Source organism: Rattus norvegicus, chromosome 13 (genome assembly GCF_021556685.1).
Source record: "Rattus norvegicus strain SHRSP/BbbUtx chromosome 13, alternate assembly SHRSP_T2T, whole genome shotgun sequence".
In the NCBI taxonomy this organism is placed as follows: Eukaryota; Metazoa; Chordata; class Mammalia; order Rodentia; family Muridae; genus Rattus; species Rattus norvegicus.
This window is the reverse complement of record NC_141546.1, coordinates 93,208,128-93,227,936: the sequence shown is the minus strand read 5'-3', so window position 1 is coordinate 93,227,936 and position 19,809 is coordinate 93,208,128. Positions and strand designations below refer to the sequence as shown.

General features: G+C 47.5%; 1 protein-coding gene and 1 long non-coding RNA gene across 2 annotated transcripts in view; one reads left to right on the top strand and one right to left on the bottom strand.

The window, feature by feature from the left end:
• Nucleotides 1–19,809, bottom strand: part of Kif26b (kinesin family member 26B) — a 399,395-nt gene that overhangs the window by 48,653 nt on the left and 330,933 nt on the right. The window contains exons 6-10 of the mRNA NM_001109079.3: nt 19,594–19,800; nt 14,699–14,792; nt 13,303–13,565; nt 9,951–10,134; nt 116–275 (exon numbers count right to left, since the gene is read on the bottom strand). Of these exons, the coding sequence (NP_001102549.2) occupies nt 116–275; nt 9,951–10,134; nt 13,303–13,565; nt 14,699–14,792; nt 19,594–19,800 (908 nt within the window). The remainder of the gene's footprint in view (nt 1–115; nt 276–9,950; nt 10,135–13,302; nt 13,566–14,698; nt 14,793–19,593; nt 19,801–19,809) is intronic.
• On the top strand, nt 5,555–11,472 carry LOC134481604 (uncharacterized). The gene is made up of 4 exons (XR_015636215.1): nt 5,555–5,858; nt 7,246–7,444; nt 9,989–10,148; nt 11,218–11,472. It is a non-coding gene; the product is annotated as an uncharacterized LOC134481604 (long non-coding RNA).

The following is a 19,809-nucleotide window of genomic DNA, read 5'->3' as shown; positions in this document are numbered from 1 at the left end:
TCCAGACTGACCCTTAGCTGCGCTTCGCCCAGGGTATCCCTCCGGGACCGAGACCCAGTTGCGGCTCTAACACTGTGCTCACGCAATCTTGCTGGCCAGTGGGAAAGTCACTTACTTGTATGGGATGTGTTTGCTCCCATTGACCAAAGCCAGGATGACGTTGCCCAGGGCAGACAGTGAGAGGCACAGCCCCGAGCCTCCTTCTCTGTTTTTGCTGAGAGCTTTCACACAACTGCCGAGGTCGATGAGATGCAGTCGGCTGCGACCCCCAGACACTGGTACAGGGGAAGACACAAGAAAAAAGGGGAGAGATGGATAAGTTCCGGGCAACACATTTTCTCTTCATGTAGCTCTTTTGAGAATCATGGGGAAAGGGAAAGAAAAAGTTTGGTAACACAAACAGGCCAAGCCGAGGTTTCAAACACCATTGGCGCTCTTAAATTCTGTCTTCCAGATACCACAAACTTTCTCTCACCTGTGGTCATTTATTTTACAAATAAAAGTATAATCCTGGAGCTTGAATGGGTCACTGAAGGAAGGTAAGGGTTTTTAGCTAACCGTTCTGTGGGTAACAGAGTTCTGAAGCTTACTGAGTCGAAACCGCAATAGTTCACGAGAGATTAACTGGTCTAGTTTGTTGTCAAGGCTGCTGACCTAGAGCTCAGCCAGGAGTCAGGTTGGTAGCTCCAGGAAAAGCCTGGAAGACGTGAGATCCAGGTGCAGAGACAGGGGAGATCCAAGTGTTTGCTGGGCGTCTGCCAACTGCCAGGTGCACGGGCATCTCGCTTACTCAGTTCTCACACAAAATCATCTAAACACCGTCAAGTTCAGAAATGATAAGAAATTCACCCATGAAATCAGACTACAGTAAAGCAACGGGGAGCAGACCGCATCTTGTAGCCAAAGCAACCAAAATTAAACAGAATGTGTATAGAGCAGTTATTTTTTAAGACAGTAGGCATTAGACAGAGGAGAGCGTTTCTTGAGGCATGTGAGACAATGAGATGAACGCTTATGGTCCCTCATCCAACTGTGCTGAGAGTTCCCAGGCTCGGGCCAAAGATAGAGTCCAGACAGAGCCTGATCGAATGGTTGAGCTCAAAAGAGAGAGAATCCAAAGTCTAAGGAAACCAAGGCAGCAGCCATGGGCAGGGCAGAACACTGGAAAGGAAAGAACTCTCGGAGGTGCCTACAGTCTCTGGAAGCTTCTTCAGCTGTGTGCTCATCAGCAGGTGCATGCAGGAAACAGCTGAGGCAAGGCCAGGAGCGTCCATTCCCAGCATCAGATGGGAAAATCTAAACGTTCATGTGAAGAGACAGAGGAGCGTGAAAAGGGGCAAGGCCCACGATCCCACAATGAAAAAGTCTTTGAAAAGAAACGCAGAAAAGCAGAACTATCAGAATCCACACAGAAGGCGAGGAAACGTCGTTACTGCTGCCATTCGGTGTCAAAGTCCAAATGCTTAAGCAGAGACATGGCCACCCGGAGCCGTAGGACAAGGTCTGTCTTGATTAAAGCAAAGCGTATACAGTAGCCTTGAAGAGATTAAGAGCAGAGTTGGGAGTACATCTGAGAGTTCACGGTAGGCTACACGTTACCAGAAGGAAAAGGTTAGTAAATCTGATACTATGTCAGTATAAATCTTCAAAATAAAATATGGAGGAAAATACAAATGTAAACAATGAATGAGGGGGGAGGGAGAGGGAGGGAGGAAAAGAGCTACAGGACAACCTCAGGAGTCTGAAATCCGTGCGGAGTTCCAGAGTCTACGCAGATACAGTATTCGAATAAACAACAGCCCAAACTTTCCCCCAGTGATGGAAACCATCAACCCACAGATCTAAGAAGCCCAGCCAGACCCAGGACAAGAAGAATGAACAAAAGCAGTGAGGCAAAGAAAGGGTAATCACACTGCTCAGAGCAGGAAGGTGGCCCGAGGAGCAAAAACATGGTCCATACAGAGGAAGGAAGGTGAGCGCGGTGGCCAAGTTCTCCTTAGAAATAAGCAAGAAGATAGCACAGAAACATTTTTTTAAAAGTTAAAAACTGTCAAACGAGTAGCAGACATCCAGAAAAAGCATCACTACAAAATACAGGGAACATAAATACATTTTTCCCCTCCATGTGGGGCTGGGTGGGTGGCCTGGTGGGTAAGGACACTCACTAGGCGAACCTGAGTTTGAATCAGCAGCAGTCACAGACGAAGCAGGCTAGGAAAGCTCACAAGCCTAGCACTGCGGGGCGGGATGGGGGTACAGATGGGGGTACAGATGGAGGGTACAGATGGGTAGAACCCAGAAGCTCTCTGACCAGGCAGACTGACTGAACAGTGAGATCCCGTCTCTAGGGATTGAGGCAGAAGGCAATAGAGGAGGACGAGAGACATGCTCCCGTTGGCTTCTCCATGCCTGTACATGGGTGTGTGCACACACATGCATAAACTCTCCATACTTGTCCCAACACCATCAGTTGGCTTCAGGTTAGGGACGTTCAGGTGACATTTTTGAGTACCTGAACTCAAAGATCATTTTCGAGGGCAAGGTATGGATTTGCTGTTGGGAAAGAACTCGGGATAAATCATCTTGCAGCCCTCAATTCCCCTACCTGCTGCTGGTCATGAACATTCCAGAAAGCATAGCATTGCGGCTGAACGCTTCAGCTTCTCTTGCTTGGTCCCCACACTGTAGCTGTGAACGAAGTTCATTTTGTCCCTTTTCAATGGTCCTAGGGGCAACCCCTTCTAAGGGAGGCCACATTATTTCGCTTCTACCCTATTTCAAATCATGGAAGATTGGCTCATGGCGATGTACGTGCGAGGGGAACAGTTATTTTTAAACAAAATATCATCTGTTTTGTAGCCCAATTATATAGACAGGGAAGGCTTAGGTATTCCTCACACACTTGAGATGAAAGGGCAAAGACAGGGACCAATTTGGACTTCCAGACTTAATAGTCCATTTGATGTAATGGAATGAAATGTGTAATGTACACCTAGTGAGACAGTACACAGAGAACAAAAGGTTAGATTGTGTTGGAGAGTTTTATAAAACACCTGTAATTACCAGCATGATTCAGAGTGAGAGGCACCCTTACGCAGTGGAAAACGCTGCTCTCTGCCCTCTACCTACTGGCGTTTGGGTGGTCAGAGAATCTGGCTCTCCCAGATGGTCCTTAATCTCGCAGGGTGCCAAGTCAGTGGGCACAGGCTGTTTGATAGCATCAAGAACTTACATCACCACACGTGCCTGTGGAGAAAGTCATTCTGCAATGAATGAGCAGAGGGGGTGGGGATTACTACAGGTGAGGAGTGGGCTCCTTATCTGCCTCTCAGATTTCCAAGATCAAGGACATAAGCGTTAAAGAAACACTCCAATCTGTCTTGAGCAATATTTTTTTTTTAAAGAAAGCATCTCACGTATTCCAGGCTGGCCTTGAACTTGCTGTATTTCTGAGCATAACAACTCTGAGCCTTTGATGTCTCAGTCTCTCTTGTGTGCTGGGAGAACAGGCCTGTGTTACCACACTCAGTTCATGCGGTGCTGGGGGTCAAACGTCGGCCTTCATGTATGTGAGGCTCCAACTTTCTTATGTTTTGAGTCCGGAGGTAGACCAAACCAAATTACCCACATATTTTATTTTCCCCACAGGGAGCAGTGTACTAATCTTACCTATTTCTGAATTACACTGTACTGAGTACCAGCTAGGTCCTGGGGAAATCTAAATTCTCCTAAAAATCACTTGGTGCCTACCTTATACATTAATTGGGCTGAAATTATAGATGGTAAGACTGAGGTCCATGCTGAAAAAAAGAATCACCCACGATTTCCATTGAAAATTAATGCCAAGACAGACGGAAACCCAAAGTGAACTCTTAAAACACACATAGCCTTCTACGGGTCTTGCGTGAATGTGGCTTCCAATTTGGCAGCCTTTTGCATCACCTGAGACCTGCGGAGAGCTACTTCTGTCTGCCCCCCACTCTCAAGCCTTCTCACTTAAGATGGCTGGAGTTCAGAATGAGTACAAATTCTCAGACAACTGTCATGTGCTGCGGCGTCTTCCCACCCGGCCAAGTTAGTCACACTCTCTGTCACCTCTGTGATACACTGCCTGGTGCCACAGCATGCCAAGGCCTTACCGCTGCTTCATTTAAGCACTTTGGTTCCAAAACGTTGTGCTGTCTATCTACCGGGAGAGCAGCAGTTTATGACACTAGCATTTATTTATCCAACTAAAGTACAAATCATACAGAAACCAGTAAGATGCTATTTTTAATCCGAAGTTTGAACATTTATATATGAATGAAGCTTAATGTTTTGGGAAGATGTCTTAAAGATTCGAGTTAAATCGGATGTATGTGAGAAATTAGAGTTGGAAAAGGAAGAAGAAAGGAGCCAGGGAAAATGGTAGCCAATGGTCTTTTGAGTTCTTGAGTCACTTTGAGGAAATGTAAGCAAAAGAGATTAAAATCAGTGTACAGCTCGTGAATTGAAACCTTAAGTCGAAACGTCATCTCATAAGGAAATTTCCCCGCTGTGTGCCCCTAAGATCAATGAATAAATGCATTCTTGTTACTAACACGTGTGTATCATTCAATATGGCCCCCCTGTTTAGTGGACTTTCTCTGTGGACTGGCCAACTTCTGGCAGGGTACTGAGTGTACTCACAGACCAGCCTGCCCAAGGGTGGTTTGCACGCTGGCTTAGATATTTGAGACAGATGGTCAAAAGGAAGAAGAATGAATTTTGGCTCGGTTTTCCTAGGTGTCAGTCCATGGTCGCCTGGCCCCTCCGTGAGGCAAGGCTGAACATTGTGGCAAGAATGTGTGTGGTGGAAGAGATTGCTTATGTCATAGAAGCCGGGAAGCCTAAAGAAATAGACAGAGGGAAGAGCTAAGATCTACCCTGAAACGTATGATCCCTCTCAATCTGCTTCTTCCAGTGAGGCCCCACTCCTGTCTCTCCTCCTCTCAATAGTCAACTCAAATTTTGAAGGCCTTAAACCACTCATTAGGTCAGAGCCCTCAGGATCTATCATCTCTGGAATAGCCCTTACATGTATACTTGGAGGTGTGCCTTACTAATCCCCTAGGTAATTCAAAACCCAAACAACTCGGTCTTGCTTTCCAAAACTAGCTGTTTTATATGGTAGAGGGGGTTGTTAAAATACACACACATTTCATTGGATATGATACACAGGTACTAAGTACTGGCAGGCAGGCACAGGACCGGCACCATGGAGACCCAAGATGAGGATCAGAGTCCTCTGTTCTCAATACATAGCCTAGTGGAACCCGTAAGCATGGGGGATAAAACTGTAAAGTAGAATGGGACAGAAGCTGCTACGAGGTTCTAAGGAGAAGAATCTTATGTAGCAGGGAGATTCGGGGTAGTTGTAAGGAACAGGCAGCCTCTTACGGAGGAAGAAGGCTTGAGAACCTTCACTCTTACTGTTTCCTTTCCCTCCATCCTGAAGTGAGGCAGCTCTGACATTGACAGTGGGAGACATTAATACTTCATAATCGACTCTGGTTAGGGAGCTGGGAGCCCTGCAGTATGCATCCACCTACCTGCTGAGGCCAGTCCTCTGTGAACTGACCAACTTCTCCCAGTGTAGTTAGTGTACCCACAGCACCAGCCTGCACAAAGGTGCTGCCGGGGACAGTAGGGAGGCTCGCCCACTTTAGAAGCACATCTGCCGAGCAGATGGAGGAGGGATCCTTCGAGCCATATGAGCTATACAACCCTGGGTAAGACATGGTGGTTTAGGTCATTCTGCAGCCTGCGTAAAGAGTGTTCAACTGACTGCCAGCAGAAAGCCAGGATTAAGGAAACTGTCTGATTAGACTTGAAACCAGGTGAGTGCAGACACGGATGCCTACCCAGGTGCATGGTCACAAGTCCCTGTATCTGTGGACAGCCTAGGCTACGACGGCTCCCAAGAAGGAAGCCGGGTGAGACCGTATCAGGTGCCCAGCATTAGCTGCTCACTAATGGGCACTAGATGTCCGTAAGGTTGTTCATCAAAGGGATGCATTGAAATTATCTATTATTACTGTGCATGTGTATGATGGGTGGTATAAGTACAGGCATGTACCTACTGTGGCATGTGTGGGGCCTCTTCTCCTTTCCACCATGACTTCTGGGGGTGAACTCAGGGCATCTGGTTTGTGTAGTAAGCTCTTTCCCTGGTGGGCCATCTCACCAGCCCACAAATGAATGCTTTTAGAGTCCATGCTCTTGAAAAGGACAAGGAAAACTGGCTTCGCTGTTTCACCACCCTGAAGTGACATGGTTATGCACTCTGAGGAGCAGCACTTGTGCACTGGGGGCCTCTGCTCAGTGCTGAATTTGCACAAAGCCTGCAAGCCCTTACAGATTTAATAGTAAGGGCTTAGGAATGGCCAGAACCAGCTCCCTAATATTCCAAGTGTTGGGAATTAGGGAGCTGTTTTAAGCCCAATCTGATACTATCTACAAAGCAGTGATACATCAATGAAGACGTTCCTTTCTATCTTGACTGGAAGGCTTTAGTCAGCTCTGTGCGTGTGTGTGTGTGTGTGTGTGTGTGTGTGTGTGTGTGTGTGTGTGTATGCACACACATACAATGCGTAGATAGGTCTAAGACTGGGACACATACACACACACACACTATGTGTTTAGTTCTTGCAGCCTCTGAATCCATCATCAGACTAAGCCTCTCTGTCCCAGTTGGTTAACAGCTCTGCTTCCTGCTTCCCCGCAGGGTGACTAATTAATAAACCTTCCCTTAATTGAGTTCTGGCTGCCAAGTCCACAGAGATTATAACTTATATATAAGTAAACAAAATTTCCATTTTAAACAACACGCCGAATCTCCTCATTATGGGTTAGCCACATAAATCCATTGAAATCCTGCTGGGCTGCAGGCCTGGTCTGAATCTTTGCCTTTGAGATGCTGGGACCCTGGCAGGTGGGAGCGGTTTGCCCTTCGCCCTCAGAAGCCTCGAGCCTCCTCCCTTTCTCTCATCTAGTTTACTGCAACACCAGACATCACCTGAGGGGTTTGGAAGCTTTGGTGGAATCTGAGTTAGATGTTAAATATTTGATAAGTGATCAGGATTTGGTAGGGCCGAGTTTGGGAGCAAGTGGTCAGTTTTAGAGAATGTTCTTTCACAGTGTGGTGGAGTCAGAAATTTGAAGTTTTACATTTGAAGCACTTTAGTGAAAGCTTTCTGCATTTTCATTGTTTGCCTTGCCTTTCAGATTCTAAGACACAAATAAGATGAAGAAATTAAAAAAAGAAAGGAAGGAAGGAAAGAAGGAAGAAAGAAAGACAGACAGACCAAAAGAGAGTTGCAGCTTGGTGTGGGCCCTCGGGACCTCTCTGCTCAGCACCTTTGGGAGCCCTTGAGGCAGAGGTGTTGGGAGTCCCCTCTGCTGACCACATCAAAGCTCACTGCAGGTTTGGATGATTGTTACTATTGACAGCTGTTTAAATGACTGAGATAACAGTGTTCTAATTCTCACATCAACTTGCTAAGACATTAGCCAGGAAAAGCAGCAAGGGTGGGACTTACAGTCAGCTCCCAGGACTGCTGAGAGTGAGGAACTCACAGTTCAGCTGCAGATTCCTGAGCTCAGGGTCTAGTCCTGGGTCTTGTTTCCTGCCTCAAGACTGTGATGCTAGACTAAAGTGCTTGACAGGAGAGCTCCCCTTAGGGAATTATTGTCCTTTAAAAGATTCCCATTCAACGTGTCCTGCTGTTCCTGAGTCAAACAATGTCAGGCCGTCCAGGGAGATCTATCCCTACTTAATAGCAGAACCCTTTGAGGACAGGGCGCCCATCCAGAGTGACAAGTGACAGCCAGGGTTTCTAGATTCCTGGGGAACTGCTCCATCTACTTTCCAGATCTGTGCAGGTGGCTTTGGCTAGTGGAACCCCTGCCACTAGATGGCTGTTTTCATTCATTAACCTGGTGGGGATGGGAGGCAGGTCTCAGGGCCAGTAAAAACAAGACCGGCAAAGAACTAGGAAAGATACGTGAACAAGTGCGAATCTTTTTTAAAAGACTTGATTTTTTTTTAACCTATTCTTTTATTTTATATGAGTACACTGTAGCTGTCTTCAGACACACCACAAGAGGGCATCAGATCCCATTACAGATGGTTGTGAGCCACCATGTGGTTGCTGGGAATTGAACTCAGGACCTCTGGAGGAACAGTCAGTACTCTTAATCACTGAGCCATCTCTCCAGCCCCGGAGAAGTCAATCTTAAGTGCACCGTGTTAAAATGAAAGAAGTCAGGCACAAAGGGACCCATTTGGGCCACAGGATTGATTCACATACTACTCTGGGTGAAGGTCAAACGCAGACAGATCAGTGTCTGCCAGGACTAGAAGTGAGCTCAGGGCTGACCATAAAGAGCAAAGAGAACTTTCCAGGCCACCGGATAGACCTGCGTCTAAGACTCGAAGACACTGTAAGCTAAGTTAGCCGTGGAGGGTACGTGGCTACAATCCCGGAGCTCTGGAGGCTGAGGCAGGAGAATTGTGAGTTCAAGGATACCCAGGCTAAATACTGAGACATTGTTTTCAGAAAATCAAAACAACTGTGAAAGCAAGCAGACAAGTCCACAAACTCTAGAGAGTAGGAAATGCGGGAGGGGTCAGGTCAAAGGACACGAACAGGTGGGAGGGAGGATTTTCCAGTTGAGGACACCAGGAACCCCGGAGAACTATCTTCAGGAACATTTTGCAAGTTTTCTGGGCCACAAGGACTCTTGAGGGGAAACTAGGTGTGTCTCCCTGTTCGTGGGTCACAGGTAGATGTTTTAATTTCAGATTTTCCTTGGAATAGGGCCTCTTCTTATAATTCTCAAGACAGGGTTTCCCTCCTCACTCAGGTTCTGTGGCTTTCCTGGCATCCATAGTCATTCAGGAAAAAGAGGGGTCTAGTTGCTTAGGCTTGGAAAGTCCTACCCAGATGTTCTGGAGGGCCCCTGCCTCACTAGCCTAGTCCTGTGGCTTAGTCTTGTCAGAACGCCTAGTGAATCAGCAGACCACGTGGCCCCTGGATCGAGATCCCCATATACAGGTACTCAATTAAGAGGTACCCAGCTCCGGTGGGCTTGGAGTGTACACTCCTGACAGGCAAAGATGACTAATTGCTTTAAGCCCAGTCCTAGCTTGGAGAAAAGAGCCAGGCTGGGTCTGTGGACAGAGCTGGGGTCTGGCTGTGTGGCTCTGTCACAGAGGAAGTACTGTGCTAGCATTTCTACTGGCAGCATAGAGGGGAACAGTGTGCTAGCATTTCTACCGGCAGCATAGAGGGGAACGGTGTGCTAGCATTTCTACCGGCAGCATAGAGGGGAATGGCGCACATCTGGCTGTTCTTTCGCACTATGATTTATAAACTATTCAGAAACATGGCCATTACTTTCCAGCCTGTACAGCAGACTCAACATAGTGATGAATGGCATGATGGAAGTCCTCTAGAGCTTACTTACTATTGGTTTCCGTGGAGAGGGGTGATGGCTATTCTTGGTTGTCAACTTGACTACATCTGGAATGAACTTAAAACCCCCACATGGGGGGCACATCTGAGGGGGATATCTGCTTAATTTGTAGTGGAAAGATTTACTTCTAATCTGGATCTTTTAAGAAGGATCTCTCTCTCTCTCTCTCTCTCTCTCTCTCACACACACACAGAGAGAGAGAGAGAGAGAGAGAGAGAGAGAGAGAGAGAGAGAGAGAGAGAGACTCATTCTGTAAGCTCTGTTACTCTGGAAAGCCCTGATTAATACAGGTAGTGATTCCTGCAGGACTTGTGAACAGAAATAAAGTGTTCAACAGTTGTTTTTCTCTGTAAGTGGGTACTACACCCCCTGCTAAGAAAGGGTGCTGCTGCCTCAGGTGAGGGGTGCTGGCTGGCTAGAGCTAGTGTTGGAGCTGGCTAAGCTGGACTTACTTCCGCCCTTCCCGCTCTTCTCCATCCGGTACTGGTAGATGTGCAGGGTGAAGAGCATGTGGGAGTTGCGGTGGTCATCCTCGTCGCAATCCTGTTGGTTGCTTCGCCTCGAGGCAATGGCAGCGTCCAGGAAAAAGGCAGCTTTCTCTGCGGTTGGGGCTCGCAGCTCACTCTGGTTCTGCAGCTGGAGGACAGAAAGTAAGAGCTGAGGCTTCAGGCCTCCCTCCTGCCTATAAGGCTCAGTCCACTCTGTAAGGCCAAAACTACTTCTGAAACCAGGCCCTGTACACACAGGCCATTCTCAGCTTAGTCATTTTTTTTCATACATTTTTCATGTATGCATGTGTGTATAGGCATGCTTGTATGTGTGTGGGGGCACACTTGTGTGCCTGTAGAGGCCTGGGGTTAACACTGGGAATTATCCTTGATTATTTGTTGTGGCAGGGTCTCTATATTGACCCCAGAATTCCAGATATAAGAATTCCTTGGCAAGCCTGCTCTGTAGATCCTGTCTCTCTTTAAGGCAGTGGTTCTCAAATTCTGGGTCGTGGCCCCTTGGGTGGGTAGGTGGGGTCAAATGACCCTTTCAGAGGGGTTGGTTGCCCAAGACCATTGGAAAACAAAGATATTTATTTATTTTATGATTCATAACAGTAGCAGAATTACAGTTGTGAAGTAGCAGTGAAATAATTTTATGGTTGGGCTCACAACACAAGGAACTCTATTAAAAGGTCACCGCATTAGGAAGGTTGAGAACTGCTTTCGAGGCTAGGATTATAGTCACACTGTCACACCCACCCAGCATTTGTGTGGCTTTTGGGGATCTGAACTCTAATCCTCAAGCTTTTGTGGCTACAACTTGAAAGGCTGAGGCAACCCAGCTTAGTGAATTTGTTTCTGAAAAGCAAGATTATCCACATTTATTGGACACAACTTGGTTTTGAATATTTTACAGCTAGCAAGGGGCTGTGTCGGGGGTTTATAGTAGCAGGCGCTCATTTCAGAAACCAACATCTTGGACCGTTCATCATTCATCCTCATGTAACATGAGAGATGTGACTGGATTTTGACTTTAGAGATTGTATGAGAGACAGGTGAAATGTGGTTTTACACCTGAGGAGGAAGGAACTTACCTAGTGTTCATTTCCAGTGTCTCGGTTATTTAGCAAAAGCTGGTTTGGGGCCACATTTAGTAGCATAATTATGAACAAGAAGTGCATGTATGGTGATAACTGCCAACCTGACAGAATCTCGAATCACGTGGCAGATGGGCCTCCAGATATGACTGTTGGGTCATTGTGACTGCGTGGTTGAGGTGTGAAGACCCATCCCTGGAGGGCGGCACTGTCCCCTGACTGGGATCCTGGGCTAAGTGGAGAGATGGAACTCAACAGCAGCAGGCATTCACTCACTCTTGCTTCCTGGTTGTGAATGTCTCGTGATCGGCGGCTACAGGCTCCTGCTGCCTTGGTGATGTCCTGAACCCTTCACCTTCCAGTCATAATAAAGACTATATCCAGTTGCTTGTGTTGGGGTATTTTATCATAGCAATAGAACCATGTACAAAAGCCATGTAGAAACACCTAAGTGCTTGCAGGTTTTATCTGTATTTCAGAGGGATTTGGGGGTTGGGGATTTAGCTCAGTGGTAGAGCGCTTGCCTAGCAAGCACAAGGCCCTGGGTTTGGTCCTCAGCTCCGGGGGAAAAAAAAAAGAGGGATCTGTTTTTGCTTTAGCTCCTGAATTCATGCTCAGGGCAAACTCACACACAGTTAGAAAAGACACAGTGGGCATTGTGTCTAAATCTGGCGAGAACAGGGTCTGAATCCCAGTGGCCCCTTTTGTGGTGGGAAAGGAAATCTACTTTCGGTATTGTTGAGACAAGTCCTCGCTTTCCCTGACACTCCATATCTCCTCTCCTCAGCGATCTGAATGCTGGCACGGCAGGTGCACGCCTGATTTAGCTTCGATTTTTCAAAGAACTGATTTGCAACATGTCTTTGGGTTGGTACAAATTATGACAATTTTCTACTCTGCCTTTAACCATACCTATAATTTCAAACTGTGAGAAGCAATATTTGGTGCAGGCAGGATTTGCAAGCTAACACCAGCTTTAAAATCCTGGCACTTTGGAAGGGATTTTATCGGATGCGTACTTTTGAACTTACTTTCAGACTTAACTACAGACTTGCGGACATTTTTAAAGAAGCGTCTCAAGAGGCTGTTACTTTCTCCATCGTATCTACCCTTGGTAAACAGATCGTTACTCCAGAGAACCTTTGTCAGTAGACTGAAGAGTAAACCTGAGTCCCACATGCTTGAGCCCTGCCGAGCTTGCAGCAGGAGTGGTGGCCCGGGTGCTCCTGCTTTCTCCATGGAGTCTGTGTGCCTACATCTGAGCAAAAGCTATGCTTCAGAGTGGCAGCTCCCTGGCTCACATGGGAACTTGCTAGAAATGCACATTGCAGGGCAGCGAGCTTTACCCCAAGTGGAATCAGAAACGCTTGGGGAGGAGTCCAGTGCTGTTTCAAGTCCTCCAGACATCCCTGGTGTACACTCCAGAGATTTCTAAAGGAAACTGGAAGGGTCTGGGTACCCCTGAACAGAGACTGAGCTGGGGTATAATAGTGTTTCCGGGGCATCCTCACCCACAGAAATAGCCTGGCTGGTGGGAGCCAGATATTTATCAGAGTCACTTATCTAAGATGGGAGGCATTTTGGGAAGCCTGCTGCAGGAGACCGGCAGAATTGACTTTGTGGATATGAAACAGGGGAGCCCTAGAGACATCCCTATGTTAAACAGCCAAGGGAAGACGCTCACAACAGGCCTGACTTCCTGAACAGGCAAACAAGAGCTTCTCATGGCTTCCATAGTTCTAGCGATTATATCACGGTTCTAATTAGAAACTGGTTACTAGTTTCCCCACAGCACTGCTAATCCGGCTGTAACGCAGTGCCAGAAACACAGTTTATAGAGCCATAAACAGCCCCTGTAATGGCTATTTGTGTGGAGCAGTAAATATTTCAGTTTGCTGTTAAACAAAAGGAAGATTGTACTTTTTTATTTTTTTCATTCCTGAAAGAGGCGTCAGGAAAGTGGACTCAATCTCCCCACCCCCACCCCCATAATGCTATGACAGTGGCGGTTCCTGGTCACTGTCAATTAGATTCAAGGTACAAATATTTAGGTTGGGTGAGCAGATGGCCCCACAGCTGCAGGTCCTAAAGTTCCCGTCCACTTTAAAGTAAACGCTCGTAAGCCTTTCCCAGTTTACATGGTGATTCCAGGGCTGAGATGCCCCGTCCTCTGAGGTAGAGAGGAGTCACCCCCACCAAGCTTCCCGAGCAGTCACCTGTGTGCCACAGATGGGGTCCTCGCAGAGGTACACGCCCGGGGACTGCCCGTCCTGTAGGCTGCCTGTGGCCACTTCAGATAGCAGGTCTCGAAGGTTCTCCTCTTTCCCCCACACCTCAACGGCTGAGATCCGGACTGAGAATCGGGCCCCTGTCTTTTCTTTGCGTTCATTGATGAGCTTGAACAGCCAAGAAATAGCACATGGAATAATTCCCAGGTTCTGCATAGAGTCATCCCTTCCGATCATGGTGTAGGATTTCCCTGTGGGAGCAGGGAGAGAGAGAGAGAGAGAGAGAGAGAGAGAGAGAGAGAGAGAGAGAGAGATCACTCACTAGAGCCAAAGAATGAAAGGACTAGGAAAGTAGCAAACATTTCCTTATACTGGAAATGAAACAGCTCATAAAAGAACGTGAGAGCCCAAATGAGCGACAAGGGTGAAGTCACCAGGGACCTTGCAGAGGACCTCAAACATGGCGGACTGTCTACCTTCTGCATTGTTCTACACAGAGTAGGAAGCTGAGGCCCTTCATCATGATTACAGTCCTTTTTATAGCCACCCCACAGATTAAATCCACACACTCGTAGTTTGTATGCTTCCCCAAGTTAAATGCTGGTTTGTTCTTGTTTTTGTTTTTGTTTTGTTTTTTTTTGTTGTTGTTTGTTGTTGTTGTTTGTTGTTTAATAGCATGAGCAAATGCCCTTAAGATCAGAACCCCTGCTTTGATCTGTGATCAAGAAGTAAAGAAAGGAGTGGGGGTGGGGCGGAACGGGCTCTCTGTCACAGGGGAGGGGTCTCTCTGTGTCCTCTGCAAGGCCTCTGGGATGATCTCTTCCACCAAGAAGCACTTTTTTGAGTTTCCCAAATTGCTAACTCTTTCTGTATGTCAGACAAGGCCTGGGGACAAAGAGGCCAGGACTGGGAAGAGATTGTAGAGGGGATTTAAGCCAGTCCTTTGTAGGGCTAGCTAGTGGCTCCTTTCCTAGCCACTGACACAGGGAGGAGTTCCCACAGGGCTGGATATTGGTGCAAGGATTTGCTGTGGTTTGCTTGCCCCATGTGGGGCTCTGCTTGGAGATCCCTCCATTGGCTCCACCACCCAAATCTGCTTCCCAGATCCCTTGTTCAGGACAGACATGTATACCTTCCTTGCTTCCCTATTCCCTAGGCTTGGCTCTGACCTTGATCTACGACCTCGTTATTCAACTGTTCTCCTCTTAGACTGGAAGCTCTCCTACGGGAATAGGTGTCCACTTAGGCAGGGTCGTTCTTTATTATTCAGTTTAGCATCCAGAGGGAACGTTAGCCTGCCCTTGCATCGAGGACTCTAGAACCAATACTGAATCACAAATGAGATGACCTAGTGAGCACCACAAGAGGTCAAGTTTCCACTTACCCAGCTTGGCATGGCCAAAACAGAACACACAGCCATCTGCCCCGTTCACCACAGACTGAATGACTTCGGCCACGGTTCCAGCACAAACTTCAGCCTGGAAGACACAAAACGCGGCACCTGGTAAATGCACCTCAATGACATAAGTGACTCTGCCCTCCTGGGACTTAGAGTCCTAGTGTCACCACAGTCCCAGATTATTCAGCCTTTGCCACTTAGAAACTCTGGGGACCTTCTACCCTTTCCACCCTTGTAATCAGCGAAAAACACTGAATATAAACCTCCCTTCCATTTAGCACTTTCCAGTCTTAAAGTAGGTGCAGGCTTCAGTGAAAGAATGGGATGAATTCTGGACCCTAGTCCCCTCTGTCACCTGCCATTCCTAGTTCTAGCCTCCTCTATTGGCCCTCTGTTCACCAGAACCTTACATACACACACACACACACACACACACACACACACACACACACACACTCATTCTCTCTCTCTCTCTCTCGCACACACATACTCATACACACACACTCATACACACACACTCTCACACAGACACTCATATACACACACTCATACACACACGCTCTCTCACACACACACTCATATACACACACACTCCTACACACACACTCCTACTCTCTTTCTTTCTCACACACACACTCATACACACACACTCATACACACACTCATACACACACTCCTACTCTCTCTCTCACACACACACGTACTCATACACACACACACTCATACACACACAGTCATTCTCTCTCACACATATATACACACACATACGCACTCATACACACACACTCATTCTCTCTCTCTCTCACACACACACAGATACACACACACACCACACACACACTCCACACACCACACATCACACACCACACACACACACACACTCATTCTCTCTCTCTCTCTCTCTCACACACACACACACACACACACATACACACACACACCCCACACACCCCATTTCTCAAACAAGCTAGTCATACTAGAGGGGAAAACATGATTTCCAACTCAGAAGAGAAACCCCGAGGAATATCTTAGCTTTAACAGAATCGAGACGTCTGGATGTGCATCTGCTTTTTCCCATCCCTCCTTTCTTTGCTCACACCTCACTTTTGAAAACCTCCTTTTCTGTGCACATACTCACTGTGAACAGCATCGACTGCCACCCATCAGTGTGTGATTTGGGGTGTCCTTTAGCTGAGGGTGCCTTGCCTTAGGGGAGATCATTACAATCTACACTGAGAGCATGTTCTTGATGACTTCCTTGTATCTCTCCACTGATGCTCAGTGACAGTGCATGGTGCATAGGGACCACCTCAGAGACTCAGAACATCTCTAGTTAGCATCTCAGACCCTTGCAGCAGCAGGAGGATGGAAGTTCTTTCCTGGTCCTGTTGCTTTGCCTTCACTTCTGTCTCAGGGCTGGTGTCAGAGCTCACGGAGGCCCTGAGAGCCGTCAAACGCTGGGGCTCTGCAGCCATCAGAGTAATGTGCCTCCCAGTGGGAATCTGAAAGGAGGCAGCCTGGGCCATGAATGCAGTCCTTCAGCTCCCTGGTGCAGCTGTGCAATGGATCTAAGTATTTGGAAATCAATTTTCTCTCCCAAACTGAAATTGAAAAACCAGACTCCCGACAATAATCAGTTGTTCAGGGGTGGTCATCTCAGCAGCTCCTCAGGGGTCCCCCTTAGTCAAGGGATGGAGGGATAGGGCTATTTGAGGACCATGAGATCTTATACAACTTCCAGGACTAAGGTGACAAGAGCTAATGTTGTTCTGAAGCCGAGACTGCAACAGTAGAGGTTGTCTGGACTTAGCCAGAGTTGTGTCTTCCAGTGCAGGGAGAAGTCACTGCCCACGAGCCTGCCTTTGACTGGAAAGGAGGTGGGGGTCAGGAGACTGCCAGCCACCCTGGCCACACATAATGTTAACTATGCGACTCTTAAGACCCTGAGGAGAATTTGGGTTATGTGCAGAACAAACTGCCATGGAGTCACCAGTAAAGAGTCGAAGGGGCAGTGGAGACACAGGAGTGGCCTCATAGGGTACAGGGAGGTCCACGCGCTCCCCTGTAGGGCCTCTGTTTGGTTCTTCAGAGAGAAGAGACTGACTGGAGATTTGCCTAGGTTGGACTGCTAAGGGCTGACAGTGACCCCTGGAAACTAACTGCTGCCCTTCCTCATGGGCCCAGAGGAGCGGGGCGCCTCCCTGAGCAGACAGCTATGGTAGGAACAGCTCTGACCAAGGTTTAGCTCTCCCACAGGTCTTAGTCCTCTCCATCTACCCCTTAGGCAGATCTAGCACAAATTCCTCGCAACAGTGGGTGGTCAAAGCTGCCAAGGCTCCTCGAGGATAACAAGGATAGATAGCTCTTAAGGGCAAGGAGGAACAGGGCCGCTCTTATTGTTATTGGTACCAGGGAGATGATGTTCCTAGAAATAGGAAGAAAGAAGTCACAGATGCCTGGGACCACAGATGTCTGCTGCACAGACAGGGACCCAAGAGTGGCCCTTGAATTTGGGCCAGTGGAATACAGTGGGAATGACAGGACCAACTCAATTTTGAGGCAGCATACCTATACCCTGGATGCTGCCATGTCCACCAACTCAGGCTAGCCTGCCCTACGGTGTAGGACAATACAGATGCAAGAACAGGCAGCCCAGACAGAGCCATGTTGCACATTTGCCTGTTTTGTGCCTTGAGGTTTAAGGGGTGATGAACCTGTAGGGTTGAACTGCCTACAACCAGCGGTGTCACATTAACAAATCATGATGACCTTTAAGACAGACAAGGTCTATTGAGCACCTGCTCTCATCACAGTCTAATGAGGCATACGTATTTGCCATATAAGGACATTGGGACCCAGAAAGCTAGAAAACACTGGGTAAAATACTGGTGGGTCAAAGACATGATGTACGGAGCAGGATGCATTGCAGTTAAGGGAGGGTGGGCTCTGGGGAAGATCTCTGCTTAGGACAGGGACTAAGGTGACAAAGATTATTTGTGGAGTCCTAGCTTCCTTGTGGTGCGAAAAGAAGTCCCAGCCTCCTTGTCACCTGTGGTGCAAAAAAAATTTAAAATGCCCCTTTTTACCCAAAAGATTCCAAGGGAGAGTCCATGGCTTGATGTATATGAAAGGTCTTGAAAACCACAGATACATATAGATTTAAACCATTAGACACTCAAGCAAACCAGAACGTCCCGAAATCTGTGAATCTTCAGCTTAGGAACCAAGTGAGAAGTGTAAAAAAGACTAGCAATAAAAATGGCTCTTTCTGGGGTTGGGGATTTAGCTCAGTGGTAGAGCGCTTGCCTAGCAAGCTCAAGGGCCTGGGTTTGGTCCTCAGCTCCAAAAAAAAAAAAAAAAAAAAAAAAATGGCTCTTTCTTTTTTCTGGAATAAATCTAAAAACTCATTAATAGTTCAGGCTTAATTTAGGGTATGCTTTGGAACCCTTACGACCTCCCCAGATAGCTTTGGGAAAGTTTTAACCTGTTAATTAAATTATCTGTAGGCCATTTATTAGTTCTAGTGTCTGGTTTAAATCACCGAGCCCATTGGGTGGTGTGACATAAAAATTGAAACAAATAGGGAAACTGCAAAACTAACTGCTGAGGACCTTATCTTCCTGGGATAAAACTTGGGACACCGATGTTGAGCCTCCTGACGATGGTTTCTACATTTGCTAGTGCCTGTTGGTGGAAGACACAAGTCATGTCAACACCAGCATCCCCTACAGTGCAGGACAGAGAGGAAATTAACAGGCTGCAGATGCTGACTGTGGTGCCCTGCTCCTCAGCTGTAGCCTTAACTGTGATACTTCAAAGAGTTTTACATACAGCTTGGGAGGTCCTTAAAGTTTATCAGAAAGGCACAGGGTCCCTAATGCCACAATGCAGGCAGTGAACCAGGCCACCGGCTGTCTCCGATGTGCCAGATTCACAGATGAATGTGCTCATTTGCTTTTGGTATGAGGAGTGACCTGAGGCCTTGCTTGTCATGCGGCGAGTGCTGACTGATACCGCGCACTCTCTGTTTCCACATTTCTCCACTGATTCTGGTCACGGGAGATGCCTGAACCTCTGCTTCCCTACCGAGCACTCCATTTCCTCACTGGGGCTATGATGCTGCCTTCCACTCCCCATGGGTATGAGACTTCAACCCAGTCACCAGCAATACCTTCCCCTTGTTACACGACTTCCCAAAGCCCAGGTAGGAGAGTCCTAACCAGTCAGTCTCGTCAGCACCTTTTTCAGTCACCCCATAATCTCTGACCTTCCCAGTTAGTTTCTTATCAATAACTGCCTTGTTTTTTCTTCTCCCCAAGTCTGTATATACATGTCTCTGTATGTGTACGAGTATATGTGGAGGCAAGAGATTGATGTTGGGTCTCTCTCTGTCTCTGACTCTGTCTTCTTCTCTGTCTTTCTCTCTCTCTCTCTCTCTCTCTCTCTCTCTCTCTCTCTCTCTCTCTCTCTCTCTCTCTCTTTCTGTCTCTCCAGGATTGCTCATCCATTTGGCAAGACTATCCAGCCAGTGAGCTCCACGGAGCCTATTAGAACGAAGCGTGCACCATCATGCATAACTTGCGTGAGGGCTGAGGATCTGAACTCAGATCCTTGAGTTTGTGTGATAAGCATTTCAACTAAGCCACCTCTTCAGCCCTCCAAGTATATAACTTGATGAAATCCCAACACACCAAATCTTTCCAAGGCAACTACCATACCAGTAACCCAGGAGAACTGGGGTAGTCTGTGGAGCTCAGAATGACTTCCAAGCACAATGATATGAATGGAGGAACTTGTCCATTAGTGTGTCCCAGAAGATACCCTATCAGCTCATGCCCCTTTAATAAAGACTAGCTGAGCCCTGAGGGACTTTAACCCACCTGAGAAGCATCTTGTGGGAAAACCGCATCGAAGGCAAACATCTTGGGAGGGACCTGGCTGCTTCTTTTTTGGAAGGCATTGTGACCTCCACAGGTCAGGGGGTCGTACAAGGTGATCTGCTTCTTCCGTGGATCCACCTTCAGGAAAGAGCTGGATTCTGAGGTGTCTCGGGCCGACGCGGAACAGATACGCAGCATGACTTTCACCTGTTAAAA